At 38.8% G+C, this 14,965-nt stretch overlaps 2 protein-coding genes across 3 annotated transcripts in view; one reads left to right on the top strand and one right to left on the bottom strand.

Moving 5' to 3' along the window:
* Positions 1-11,238, bottom strand: part of LOC128657296 (zinc finger protein 585A-like) — a 61,376-nt gene extending 50,138 nt beyond the window's left edge. The window contains exons 1-4 of the mRNA XM_053711584.1: positions 11,114-11,238; positions 10,248-10,353; positions 6,256-6,360; positions 793-940 (exon numbers count right to left, since the gene is read on the bottom strand). Of these exons, the coding sequence (XP_053567559.1) occupies positions 793-940; positions 6,256-6,360; positions 10,248-10,353; positions 11,114-11,115 (361 nt within the window). The 5' untranslated portion in view covers positions 11,116-11,238. The remainder of the gene's footprint in view (positions 1-792; positions 941-6,255; positions 6,361-10,247; positions 10,354-11,113) is intronic.
* Positions 11,239-11,289: 51 nt separating this feature from the next.
* LOC128657292 (gastrula zinc finger protein XlCGF26.1-like) overlaps positions 11,290-14,965 on the top strand; it is a 486,783-nt gene continuing 483,107 nt past the window's right edge. For both annotated transcript variants that reach the window (XM_053711579.1, XM_053711578.1), the window contains exons 1-2: positions 11,290-11,388; positions 13,775-13,930. In XM_053711579.1, coding sequence (XP_053567554.1) covers positions 13,879-13,930 — 52 coding nt within the window. In that variant the 5' untranslated portion in view covers positions 11,290-11,388; positions 13,775-13,878. The remainder of the gene's footprint in view (positions 11,389-13,774; positions 13,931-14,965) is intronic.

The raw sequence follows: 14,965 nt of genomic DNA, 5'->3' as shown, positions 1-14,965 counted from the left end.
TTTTTCTGTGCGCTAACAACAACAGTGACATATGGGGAGAGTGCCGATTGGACAACAATTCAAACCGTTAGCTCACAGAAAATTTGACTTTTGAAGTGGGCAGCGGAGCATTTGAATTTCATATCTATATTAAAAAGTAAATTATTGTGAATCTTCATTACAACTGATGACTTAGAGGCCCATTTATCAAGCTCCGTATGGAGCTTGTGGGCTCGTGTTTCTGGCGAATCTTCAGACTCGCCAGAAACAGCAGTTATGAAGCAGCGGGCCAAAGAGCGCTGCTCCATAACCCTGTCCGCCTGCTCTGAGCAGGCGGACAGGAATCGCCACAATGCAACCCGATCGAATACGATCGGGTTGATTGACACCTCCCAGCTGGCGGCCCATTGGCTACGAGTCTGCAGGGGGCGGCGTTGCACCAGGAGTTCTTGTGTATTGCTCTCGGCATTCAGCAAAGTCTTCCGCAAGACCTTTGATACATAGGCCTCTTAAACTCCATCTAAAATATCACTAACGTTCCAGATCTGTTTTTATAAGGGAAGAGTTTATCATTACTTTAAATAAATTTGTGTATATAAAAATATTCATATATAATTGCATTAATATCCCTGACAAACTTTTTGCCTCTCACACCCTTGTAAAAAATGTTTTGATATTTATTGGGTATAAAACTTGTTTATAATCAGGCAGCTCATTAGATTAACACACTGATTGTAGATTTACACTTTTTCAGTTACGTCTGTAGTCTATGTGCATTTGCTGAGTAAGATATTTATTACTATACAGCATTACCTGAGCTCTCATTTCCTGGGATTTCCATAGTACTTAGTCCTTGGTGAGTCTCCATCATGACGTCCTTGTAAAGCTCCTTGTGTCCCTCTATATACTCCCACTCCTCCATAGAGAAATACACAGCAACATCATCACACTTTATAGGCACCTGAAACACAAACAACTCATTCAGCGCTGACACAGGGAATGGTTCTGTAACACACTTTTACTGACAGAGTCAGGGTAATGTTACTGAGAGCATACAGAGACACAGGCAGAAGTTAGGAAAATACTCAAAAGGCCAAATGGGTAAGTAAAGAGTTACTGAGCCCTGGCACTAGTATAATGTCACATTCCCCAGCAGTGCGCACCCCTATAATCAGTCCGTGAACGCTTCTGCAATGAGGGGGTGGGGCTGGATTTTTGCTGTAATGGTGCAATTCTATAGAGAAATTTTCCAACCAAAGACCAAGGGTTGGAATTTGACCTTTAGAGTCAAATACATTCTACCATTAACCAGAATAAAATATTACAGAATCTAGATTACAAATCAAGAGAGACTTTGGTCCGTGTTTTAGTATTGCTCAATTGTGTATTAGAATTCACTGGTTAAAATATTTCTGAAAGACTTGTTTGTTGTGGGCAACTTAGGCCTCGTTTCCATTGAGCCGTAATTCGGTTTGAGTGCACTCGCAAACCGATAAATATACTGTTGAAAGTAATATCATTCACCAACTGCTTCCAACGGCCCGTTACAACTCAATTTCGGCAACCGGACTCCGGCTGCCGAAACCATTATTGTGTCCCATACAAAGTATAGGAAGCCGCTAATTTTTAAATCATACCCGGTTTCCAATGTCCGCGCAAACCGTAAATACACTTCCGATACACTAACAAAAATTACACCCAGCTAAACTAGGTGTAAAACAGGAAAAAGTTTGAGACCTTTTTCCCATTGAAATCTAACCCGGCACTTCAAAACCCCTCTATCCGCCAATCCCATCCACATCGCAACTTATAATAAATGTATTAACCACTAAACCACCATGCCCCCATATCGCAAAGTACCTATTTAAACTATTAACCCTTAATCCACCATCCCCCCATATCGCAACTTATAATAAATGTATTAACCTCTAAACTGTCATGCCCCACAACGCAATCTATTAAATCTATTAACCCCCAAATCCATCATGCCCCCACAACGCAAACTATCTATTAAATCTATAACCCCTAACCGTGGTGCCCCCACAAGGAAAATTATCTATTAAACTATTAACCCCTAATCCGCCATTAACCCACATCGCAATTAACCTAATAAATCTATTAACCCCTAAATCGCCAAACCCCACAACGCAAATAACTAATCACTAAGACCCCTAACCTAAAAAACCCTAAATTAACGCCATTACATAAATTAAAATAATCCTAAATTACTTAAAAAATAAAAAAAAAATTATGCTTACGTGATAAATTTATTTATTTCTTGACACAGTGAGTGCACGGAATCATCAATTACTGACCAGCTTGAGGATCCCTCGACCTTGAGCCGTACTTTGGGAGATTGGCGTTCCGACAAGACGCCATGAGATCCAATTCTGGTAACCTCCATTTGGTAGATAACCTCCGGATGGAGCTCACATTCGCCGGGATGGAAAGTCTGTCTGTTCAGAAAAACCGCTTCCAACCGTCTGCTCCTGGACAGCGGATGGCCGATAGACAATAATTGAGAGCCCACTGTACAATCCAGACACATCCAACCAGGCTAAGACACTCCCAGTGCCTTCCTGGTGGTTGAAGTAAATCATTGAGGGGATATTGTCCAACTGAAACCCAGCTAAGGACAACAGAGGCCAAGCCATCTGAGCATTGTAAATCACTCTTAACTCGAAGATAATAAAGAGGAGAACAGACACTTCCAATCCAAAATCCCTGCACCTAAAAACAAGACTCAAACTGTTTTCCAGCTCAGTAGGAAGGTTCCATGCACACCTCACCCAGGAATGTATCGAAAAACATGCGTCCTGAGACAGATACTCCCGAAAACTACTACGGGAGAGAATCACTTGTCGATTGATCTAGATCTATCTCTGAGACAGATCCACTGTTGAAAATGGCAAAAAGTATTGAAGTCCAATATCACATTAGACCAATTCCTCCATATTAAATCATCGAAAGATGAATAAAAATCAACTGCAGCCAGATCTAAACTCCCAACCTGCTGGTTGCAAGAATGGTTACGTTATTTACCGGACCACAAGAACTCGCAGTTAGCCGGTCAGTAAACTGCCGAGAAAGGAAAAAGAATATATCTTGAAAATAAAAAAATTTGATAGGAATCTTTTCCTAATCGGAGAAACTATAATGATTCCCTAACTCACCCTTGTGGATGAAACAAGGGGACTCTTACCCAGATTAATTTCCCATCCATTAGAAAGAAAATTAAGATTCCTTTCCCGACATTGAGCCCAAAGCGCACAGACATGCTACACTGTCCAAAAAACAAGAAAGGCTCTAAAACACACCGCACGATACACGATTCCTTAGAAGCTCTTTCTCATAAGATTGAAGCGCACTAGGTACGCTTATTACTGCGCTACTGAGCATAAAGGAAGGAATTAAAAGTTAGAGGGGTCATTAACCCCATAGTAGCCTCTAACATGATACATAAGAGCCCAAAAATAAATAAAGGGGATTCTATATTCACCCCTATTCTCCTGTCACCATCCAGTACCTGCATACTGCCTCAGATATCCTTCTAATGATATATATGTCCCATATAAGTTGCAGAGAGGGGCTTCAACCTGTTTGTAGTGCCAGTCTCCCAGCCCCACAAGACGAAAAGGCACTTACCTGAATTCTAGCTGTCCGGCAGTAGGACGACTAACAAGGCATGAGAGGATGCCACTTCTCACAGAGACCTGTGGAAAAGGTAATGAACAGAGTAAGTCTTCTGTGGTATTCTGACATAGGACAGAAATTTGTTAGGAAAACACAGCAAAGCCCACTTTACAAGTTCCTAACTGCTTTAAAGCTACCACAGCCCGGGTAACATGGAGTACAGCTATACCCAAATTGTGATGGAAGATCAGAGCAATCCTGCCCTGACTTCAAAATAAAAAAAATCTTGATAGAAGAATCATAATTAGACAACAAATTACTTCACCTCCTCCTTGCACTAGAGGCAAAGAGAATGACCGGGGTTTGTGGGAAAGGAAGTGATATTTAACAGCTTTGCTGTGGTGCTCTTTGCCTCTTCCTGCTGGTCAGGAGTGATATTTCCAACAGTAATTGATGATTCCGTGGACTCATCGTGTCATTAGAAAGAAACTAGGTTTAAATTAAGCTAAAATTATAGAAAATAAAAAAGTCTAACATTGCATAAAATAATAAACAAAATTATCAAAAATTAAACTAATCCATATGAAAATAAAAAGCCCCCCCAAATAAAAACACCCCCTAATCTAATACTAAACTACCAATAGCCTTTAAAAAGGCCTTTTATAGGGCATTGCCCTAAGTTAAACAGCTCTTTTACCTTAAAAAATATTGTCACCCCTCTAACAGTAAAACACCCCACCCCCAAAATAAAAAAAAAAAAATACAAAAAAAATGAATTTAATATATAGTTTGTGTTGTGGGGGCATGGCGGATTAGGAGGTTAATAGATTTAATAGATAGTTTGCGTTGTGGGGGCATGGCGGATTAAGGGGTTAATAGATTTAATAGATAGTTTGCGCTGTGGGGGCATGGCAGATTAGGGGGTTAATAGATTTAATAGATAGTTTGCGTTGTGGGGGGCATGGCGGATTAGGGGTTAATAGATTTAATAGATAGTTATGCGTTGTGGGGGGGGATGGAGGTTTAGGGGTTAATAACTTTGATAGATACTTTGCGGTATGGGGGATGCCGGATAAGGGGTTAATATATTAGTTATTGCGGTGGGGGGTTGCGGTTGAGAGGTAGATATTGAGCATGCATTAGGTGTTTGATTTGATTTTAGCAGCGAACGATGGGTAAAATATACGGCGCCGCACTTGTTTGTGGCGCCGTATATGCAATTGAGTGTAGTATAAGGTTGGGTTACCATAATAACCTATTAATGTTTTAGAAATCGGGTGGAAGAGTTAACACAATGCTAACTTACACCTACACAAAAAGAGTGACGGCTCGCAAAGCGGAAACCTTTTCAATGGAAACCTGGTACTAAAATGGAGCCATAAATTACTTTTAGCTGTCGGCCGCTTCGGTAGCTTACTGTAATGCTTGTGGGATACTCCTCTATCAGACCGAACTCGGCCAGTAGTCTTGTTATCCCGGCGTTGAGCCGGAATGATAGGGAATATCCCAGAGCAGAGAAAGTTAGTAAGATGAGGAAGGCAGCACTCAAAACAGGCAGGACAGTGCCCAGCGGCAACGATAGAGCAGTCCAAGGACAAACCACTAGAATGGTCAGGCAGGCAGGGTTCGGCAACAAAGAGGCAATCCAGAAATAAGAGGGTTTAATAAGCAGAGTAGTCAGACAGGCAGGGTTCAGCATCAGTATATCAATCCAGTAATTAAGGGGTATCGCAGGCAGAGTAGTCAGACAGGCAGGGATCATACACAAAATAGGCAAATTAATACAACGATCTGTCACACCCAGGAGCACACAAAGTAACACCTATACTTGGGCAGTGACAGATCGTTGTAGTAGAACTTACATAGACGCAGGGTATGCGCCACAGACGTCCGACCGGCATCAGGAGCGTGCAGCGATGACATCAGTGCCGCACGCATCCGGACCCGACACAACCCCTGGCAACTAGCAGGGAAGGAGACGCTGCGCCCCTAGCAACGGCTAGTGCGGCGTGACACTTACGGCTCCATTTTTAACAGCTCAATGGAAGCGAGCCCTTAGTTAGTGCATCACTTACTTATAATGAGATGTGCTAAATAGAGTGCTGGCAAAACTTACCATGATATTACAAGCTGAATATCACGTGCACAATGCATAGAATGATATTGCTTTAATATCGCTAAACTGACACAACCTCATAGCATTTAACCTGTAAATTTCAAGGTCCCACTACAATAATTCCCCACAACCACTAAACCCCCTAACAGCCATTTTTCATGCGCTTGTAACTTTTCTTTGCTTAAACAAATTTCTTTGAAATATGCCAGCTTTGTGGACATCCTCAGTGATAAGAAATGCTAAAAACTTTACATAGATATTTGAACATTTCTGGTCTAATATAATATACTGTAATATATTTTGGATGTTTTGTTTTTCAGATTACCCTTGCTTATTAAAGTATATACACAAAGATACATATGTTTGGCCCTTAGTATGAAAAGGTTATATACCCCATGTACAGAATGAGCGAGGACATGTCAGGCTGCAATCAACATATTCTAATCATTTCAAACCATGTTAATGTGTGTAAATAAACAAATACAGTGACAGGGACATGCAGCTGTTATTATGGAATATTCCATCACCTCCCCTGTCAGCAGGTACATGATCTGCAGGGTGTGGGTCAGTATCCTCTCTGTTGTCATCTTGTCCCCGGTCATGTCACTCACTGTCAGTGAGTTAGTCACACGCTGCAAGAAAGAAACATAAAAACATCACTGACCCATCTCACATCACATGTGTGTATCCTGTTATCACATTCCCTCATCATGGTCACATGGAAAGCATTGCAAAATATCTGCACCTACATTAAATATTGTATGTATGCACAGTATATATCAAGAATTAATGGTTGCATTGCAAAATATCTACACACAATAAATATTATATTGATGCACAGTATATATCAATAATTAATTGTTGCATTGCAAAATAGCACACACAGTAAATATTGTATGTCCTTGGTCCCCTTCTCTTTTCAATCTACACGTCATCACTAGGTTCCTTAATAAAGTCCCATGGGTTTCAATACCATTTGTATGCCGATGACACCCAAATCTACCTCTCTACACCAGACCTACCTCCTTCCTTACTAACCTGTGTCACTAACTGTCTTTCTCACATCTCATCTTGGATGTCCTCTCACTACCTTAAGCTAAATCTCTCCAAAACTTTACTCCTTATTTTTCCCCCTTCTTCCAATATCTGCACCCCCAAATTTCTATAACTGTTGATAATTTCATCATTATCCCTACCCCGCACGCCCGTTGTCTTGGGGTCACACTTGACTCAGATCTTTCCTTCACTCCTCACATTCAGTCCTTGGCTAAAGCCTGCCGCTTCCACCTTAAAAACATCGCTAAAATTAGACATTTCCTTACACAAGATACAACCAAGATTTTAATCCACTCTCTCATCCTTTCCCGCCTCGACTACTGCAACTCCGTCCTCTCTGGTCTACCTAGCTGCCGCATAGCTGCTTTACAATCCATTATGAATGCTTCTGCCAGGCTCATCTTTCTTACTCGTCACTCTTCATCTGGTGCACCTCTCTGCCACTCCCTTCACTGGTTTCTTCTTGCCTCTAGGATTAAACATAAAATCCTCACTCTGACATATAAAGCTCTCAACTGCACTGCTCCCCCCTACATCTCAGAACTTGTCTCTAGATACTCTCCTTCCCGTCCCCTTCGATCAGCTCAGGATCTCCTCCTCTCTTGTTACTTCCTCACATTCCCGTTTACAGGACTTCTCCAGACTGGCCCCCAATCTTGTGGAGTTCCCTGCCTTGCTCCATAAGACTCTCCCCTAGTTTTAACAGCTTCAAGCACTCCCTAAAAACTCTACTATTCAGGGATGCATACAACCAGTACTAACCTTTCCTAACTCCATTGCTTTCCCCTTGAACCCCTTAGAATGTAAGCCTATGGGCCCAGCTGTTTACAGATCGCTTCATAAGAGCCGACTACAACAGTGAAACTCTCGGCAGGGCCCTCTACCCACTTGACCCCTACAAAAGCTATCCTGTATATTGACTATGTTTACAGAGCTGCGGAATCTGTTGGCGCTCTACAAATACCGGATAATAAAAATAATATGTAAGCACAGTATATAAAGAATTAATTGTTCCATTGCAAAATATCTGCACACACAGTAAATATTGTATATATATATGCACAGTATATATCAGTTATTAAACGTTGCATTGCAAAATATCTGCACACAGTAAATATTGTATATATGCACAGTATATATCAGTTATTAAGTGTTGCATTGCAGAATATCTGCACACACAATAAATATTATATATATGTACAGTATATATCAGTTATTAAACGTTGCATTGCAAAATATCTGCACACAGTAAATATTGTATATATGTACAGTATATATCAGTTATTAAGTGTTGCATTGCAGAATATCTGCACACACAATAAATATTATATATATGTACAGTATATATCAGTTATTAAGTGTTGCATTGCAGAATATCTGCACACACAGTAAATATTGTATATATGTACAGTATATATCAGTTATTAAGTGTTGCATTGCAGAATATCTGCACACACAGTAAATATTGTATATATGTACAGTATATATAAGTTATTAAGTGTTGCATTGCAGAATATCTGCACACACAGTAAATATTGTATATATGCACAGTATATATCAGGAATTAAAGGGATATGGAACTGTAATATAAAATGTTTAATTATATGTAGCTAAAAAAGACTTTGCAATATACTTTCATTATTTATTTTGTTCCCTTTTCCCTCTGATTTTGTTTTGTTTCTATAAATAATGGGTGCCGCCATGTTTGAGCTTAAGTTGCCCCTTATCTGTTTCCCTGCTGAAGATAATTAGGGACAGATATAAACCAGGCAATAAAAGAAGCAATTTCACACAGCTTTCAGTTGCCAGTTGGGTAATATAATTAAGTAGTTAGGTGTCATTATAAAGTAGTGTGGGGGCAGTGTAATATTTTCTAATATTATATCATTTTCTGCATAATTTAACGCAAACATTTTTAATGATAATTTGTGCAATAAAATCAGAACATTTTTTTAACATTAGCTCATTTTAATTTCCAAAAAAAAAACTTTCATGTTTGAAATAGGGCATGTAATTTTAAACAACTTTCCAATTTACTTTTATCACCAATTTTGCTTTGTTCTTTGGTATTCTTAGTTAAAAGCTAAACCTAGGAAGGCTCATGTGATAATGTCTAAGCCCTTAAAGGCTGCCTCTTATCACATGCTTTTTTATTTGCTTTTTCACAACAGGGGAGAGCTAGTTCATGTAGGCCATATAGATAAAATTTTGATCATGCCCGTGGCTTGTGGCAGACACTGCACTTATTGGCTAATATAAAAGTCAATAGATAATAAATAAAATGTCATGAGATCAGGAGGATGTCAGAAGATGCTTAGATACAAGTTAATCACATGCAAAACATGTATTATTATAACTGTGTTGGTTATGCAAAACTGGAGAATGGGTAATAAAGGGATTGTCTATCTTTATATACAACAAAAATTCTGGTGTTGACTGTCCCTTTAATATTGGTTATAATTTTAGCAGGGTGGTCAGTAAAATCAGCCGTGTAGTGCACCCTCTAAAAAGGTTGCTAGCTTTATTTACACAAAAAGAGATAATACGATATCTGTATTAAACATGATGGCGTCCATTACTTTATAGAAACTAAAGTAATTTATAGAAATTAAACCTTTAGACATATATTTTCAATATTTAAACTAATATAATTGTAAAGATGCATATACATAGTATTCTAAGGCTAAACTTTGCATTGAATACATCATGATGTCTAGCATTTATTTACTGTTTAACATCCCTTGCAAAATATCTGTGAACACAATAAAGGTTTTACATATGCACAGTATTTATCAGCAATTAATAGCCGCATTGGATATCTCCTTTGCTATGGGCAATTAAGGGAAAATATAACTAAGCTCCTGCACTGATCAATCAATCACTGCCTAATATGTTGCAAGGTCAGTTTCTGGATCCTGCAAGATACTTTCCAGTATCTTTGCGTGCAGTTGAAAAAAAACAAACACAAAACCCCCCCACATACATTGTATTGAGATAAATGATAGGATATCCAGGTAACATTCACAATGAAATTACCAGGATGTGAGTAGACTAACCAGCTAGCAGGTGTACGTACAGGTATTATCTATATATGGCATATTATGTACACATGCTTAGGGCCATTCTATACAATAGCACTTCCTCTTCTGCACAGATTACTACTTGATTATACCATATAAATACCAGTTTATTCTTTGTTAGCCTAAGCCTGACATCACTTTATAAGCTGCCTATTGCTGGCCAGTGTATGGGGATGATGGAACAAATAACACAAACTGTCTCATCGGGTGAATTTCTACAACAGAATATTCCAAGAACAATTCTACACTTTTAAAATTGCAAAAACACCTAAAACATTGGCTTCTTCTTTCCCTCTGAGCCTCTATCACTTCTTGTTGCTAAGCAACTAATACACATATTCACTGCAGGAGGTTACCATGGTGTTGTTATGATGTTTTCTCACCTCTCCTGTCAGCAGGTAGAGAATCTCCAGGATGTGATTTAGGATCCGCTCAGGCAGCTTCTTCTTCATCTTGTTCATGGTCAGTGATATTGTGTAACACTGAGACCTGCAGCAGTGACACATACAGAAATTACACATATAAGAATAATAGCCATACATATACTTATACACACACTGACCTATGCATACACGGATATCCCACATATATCTATACAAACTCACATATACACTTCACATATATGTATGCATTCATATACACACACACATCATAATAAAGACTGTTCCCTCTGCCACACACACAGCCCCTTCCCCAATACATTATATATATATATATAATAGATAATATAACAGAGAGGCTCATTCTGTCTTTCTTCCCCCCCCCCCCGCACCTTATATACAGGTATATAATATTACAGAGATTGTCCCTCTGTCTCTCACACGCAGCCCCATCCCCAGTACCTTATATACACACAAATATATATATATATATATATATATATATATATATATATATATATATATATATATATATATATATATATATATATAAAATAGATAATATAATAGAGAGGATCATTCGTCTTTCTGCCCCCCCCCCCCCAGCACCTTATATACAGGTATATAATATTACAGAGATTGTCCCTCACACGCAGCCCCATCCCCAGTACCTTATATACAGGTATATAATATTAAAGCAAGGATTACTCTGCCTCTAACACACAACCCCAGTACCTTATATACAGATATATACTATTATGGGTTACTCTGCCTCTAACCCACACAATCCTCTGCAGTAGCTTATAGGTATTTACTATTAAGAGACGTTCTTTGTGATACACAGACACATCAATTAGAACGTTACCTACATGAAACCACCATATAAAGTGCTGAGACAGCAGCAGTTTGTTCCGTATGACAGCAGCGATCAAATGGCACAAACAGCAACAGGAAGCTGCATTAGAGATTGCCTGCAGCCCTGCACAGCTACTTCCGGTAAATCTCTTTCCCGTGTGGTCACATCAGACATGTGACTTGTGACATGCCTGGTCCTTCTGCGGGAAGGGAAAAATCTGCTACTCTATCAGGAAACACAAGGGGGTGGAGATATTGACTACTCAGCTACTTGTTTATGTATAGTGAGGTAAGTACACGATGCGCAGACTGTGTATAATTGTGTCATGTGTGTAATATGTGTAACTCACTGTTTGATATGATTGTGTAGCTTTTGTAGTGTTATGTGCCTGTGTATAAGGTGCTGGGGAGAGGTGGTGTGAGAAAGATCTGTAGTGTTATATACCTGTGTATAAGGTGCTGGGAAGAGGTGGAGTGAGTGTGAGACAGATCTGTAGTGTTATGTGCCTGTGTATAAGGTGCTGGGGAGAGGTGGTGTGAGTGTGAAACAGATATGTAGTGTTATACCTGTGTATAAGGTGCTGGGGAGAGGTGGTGTGAGTGTGAGACAGATCTGTAGTGTTATGTGCCTGTGTATAAGGTGCTGGGGAGAGGTGGTGTGAGTGTGAAACAGATCTGTAGTGTTATATACCTGTGTATAAGGTGCTGGGAAGAGGTGAAGTGAGTGTGAGACAGATCTGTAGTGTTATGTGCCTGTGTATAAGGTGCTGGGGAGAGGTGGTGTGAGTGTGAAACAGATCTGTAGTGTTATATACCTGTGTATAAGGTGCTGGGGAGAGGTTATGTGAGTGTGAGACAGAGCTGTAGTGTTATATGCCTGTGTATAAGATGCTGAGGAGAGGTGGTGTGAGGAAGATGATACCTCTCTATAGTAGGATGACCACATATCCCAACTGCCCCCCCCCCATGTCCCCCCTAGGACTCCCCCCCTGGACGCCCCGCCCCCAGCGATGCCCCGCCCCCAATAAAAAAGTGCTTGTTTTTGAAAATATCACTGGATTTGTTAATACCCACTACATGTATTAATATGCATTGTCTTTTCAATGTATGCAATAATCCCACATCAGGCACTTGAAACAGTGCATGAGGCATAATGCTGTAACAGCAGTGCGTGAAAAAAAAAAGTTATTGCAAAAGTTGGGCTATCTTTTAAAAATAAATACATGTGCAAACATGTATTATCCAAACATTTTTGTATTTAAATTTGAAATGCACATCTTTCATGTACTTTTAATTAAAACACAATTAATTGTAATCTATCAATATGTTATTGTGCACATATTGATAGATTACAATTAATTGTGTTTTAATTATTGTAGTATAGTGCCTGACGTTCTCCTGTGCCTTTGCTAAACAATAAGTATGAAGTTATGCAGTTTAGCAGGAGCGCATGGGAGGTAAACTTTCTCTTTGGCCAATCTTCTATCATTTTTTGAAAAGCAACACTTCCCACAGAAAATGGTAGGTATTGAGCTAGAATAAATTAACAAAATTGCCTATTCATCCCATTGTAGTCTGATAGTATAGACTAATAATATATGGAGAAAAGAAAAGTTAGTAGGGGAATAAAACTCTGCGATCACATTCTCTAATGTGACCGCAGAGTTTCTCCTACTAAGTTTTTTTTCTCCATATATTATTAATAGTAACTTAGACTAGAACATAACATACTGTTACACACCGCACTGCAACTTGGCGATTGTGGAGAATGGCAATAGAAGTCTCTGCACAGCACGCTCTTCTTGTCGGACGGCACTAAAGGGTGTCTATCTGTGCGAGACAAAGGGAACCTCTCTATAATCTTATATATATGTGTATAAGGTACCGGAGAGGCTATGTGTGTGTGAGACAGAGATAATCTCTGTATATATGTATATAGGGTACTTGGGAGGGAGCTTTGTGTGTTAGGCAGAGGAAACCTCTATGCAATACAATATGTATGTTATAGAAAATGATACAAAATCTAACTTTTTTTTGCATTTGGTATGATATATTTATATAAACTAAAATTAGATGGTACTTCTCTGTAGTGTTATATGTCTATGTACAAAAGGCTGTATGTGTAACAGATGGTACCTTTATATAGTATTATATTTCTGTCTATAAGGTGGTGTGTGTGTGTGTGTGTAAGATGGTATCTCTCTATTGTTTTATATCTCTGTATATACGGTGCTGTGTGTGTATGTAACAGATTGTAACTCTCTATATGTTATATGTCTTAGTATAAGGTTCTAGGGAAGGGCTGTGTGTGTGAGTAACATGGATCCTTTATCTAATATGTAGAGGGATCCTCTCTAAAATATGATTTATCTCTATATAAGATACTGGGAATGGAGGTGTATGTGTATGTAAGGCAAATGTAACCTCTCTATAATATAATATGTATGTTATGGAAATTGTATTTAATATGATGACTTTTAATATTAGGGTATTTCTGTAAACTAAAATTATGTTGTAAAACTGTTTGGTTTGCTTTTAAAAAAACAAACAAAACAACAACAGTATAACTTGTGCGGGTAACTCACAAAAAAATCTCAGATATGGGTGTTGCTCACCCATAATTCATAATTTCCCCTATGGCAATGAAATGTACAAAAAATTCTCTCTGTGTTTAGGCTCCTGTTACTGTTAAGATCACGTACAATACAGATCACTGCGTTTGCCAGTAAAGCAGAAACATTATAATTATATCTGACAAATTCAGTTGCTGAACAAGACAATGTCTGACAAGACCGAGAACCAAACCTCAGAGCTTCCTGATGCACACAGAGGTAAGCAGGACGTCACGTGCATGTCACCTGGTTTTGTCATCAGATTTGGTTATTTACAATAATGAACCAGAAATCTCAGTAATCTCTTTGTCTTAAAGGGACATAACAATCAGTAGTGTGCTGTCGCTTTGCAGACTCTACTACTGAACAGCAGCTTATATTAAGCTGCTTCATTAGTCTAGTTAATAATGAACTCAGCACCACATGCACACTCTCAGCACCAAGTGCACACTCAGTATCAGTCTCTGTATTTAGAATAAATCACACTGCTGCAGTGTCACAGGTTGGCCGGAAAATTCTCATAAATGATCTGATCACGATAAAAAGTAAAATCACAGGAAACAGAGGCAGATAAACATGTTATTTTATAAAGAATGGTCAAAGGAACATTATGTGCAGTACATAAGCTTTACAATACACTGTCATTATTTATGTTGCCACTTTTGCCATTTAAAAGGACATTATATATCTCTTGTGTTTGTTCTACGCTCCCTAGAGAGGTCAAAAAGCAAAATCTGTAACATGCAAATCACCTAAACCAGCTGTCTGATTTGCAGCAATTTGCTGTTTAGCCTCTCTAGGGACCGTGGGACAAAGCACAACTTTACACAAAAGCAATAAGTGTTTAGTCTCCTTTTAAAGACATTAAACACATTAAGGAGATTGTAACATAACATGATATAGATGTGTACGTTAGCTAATGCATTGTCCCCTGTACTAAGGGTAGAGCATAGCTCAAGTAACCCAGGTGCCACGGTGCTAGACTCTCCTTACAAAATGTGCTCTGGATAATGCCCTGCTCTGTTCTTGTACAGAGATTTGCAAAGCTCAGAACCACACATCTACAATTTTGTTGTACTCTCTTTCCTATATATACCTATGCTTTAATAATGCTGAAGCTAATAAATGCTATTTTTTATATTATATTTCATTTTTATCTTCTACACACAATAAGAAATAAAAACATTTCTGGCTACTATATATTTGGCTGCTATAATTTTAAACTTGTCAGGCCCTGATATATGAAGGTAAAAA

Source organism: Bombina bombina, chromosome 4 (genome assembly GCF_027579735.1).
Source record: "Bombina bombina isolate aBomBom1 chromosome 4, aBomBom1.pri, whole genome shotgun sequence".
NCBI classification, from domain to species: Eukaryota; Metazoa; Chordata; class Amphibia; order Anura; family Bombinatoridae; genus Bombina; species Bombina bombina.
The sequence above is the reverse complement of the archived record's forward strand: the minus strand, read 5'-3'. Positions and strand labels throughout refer to the sequence as shown.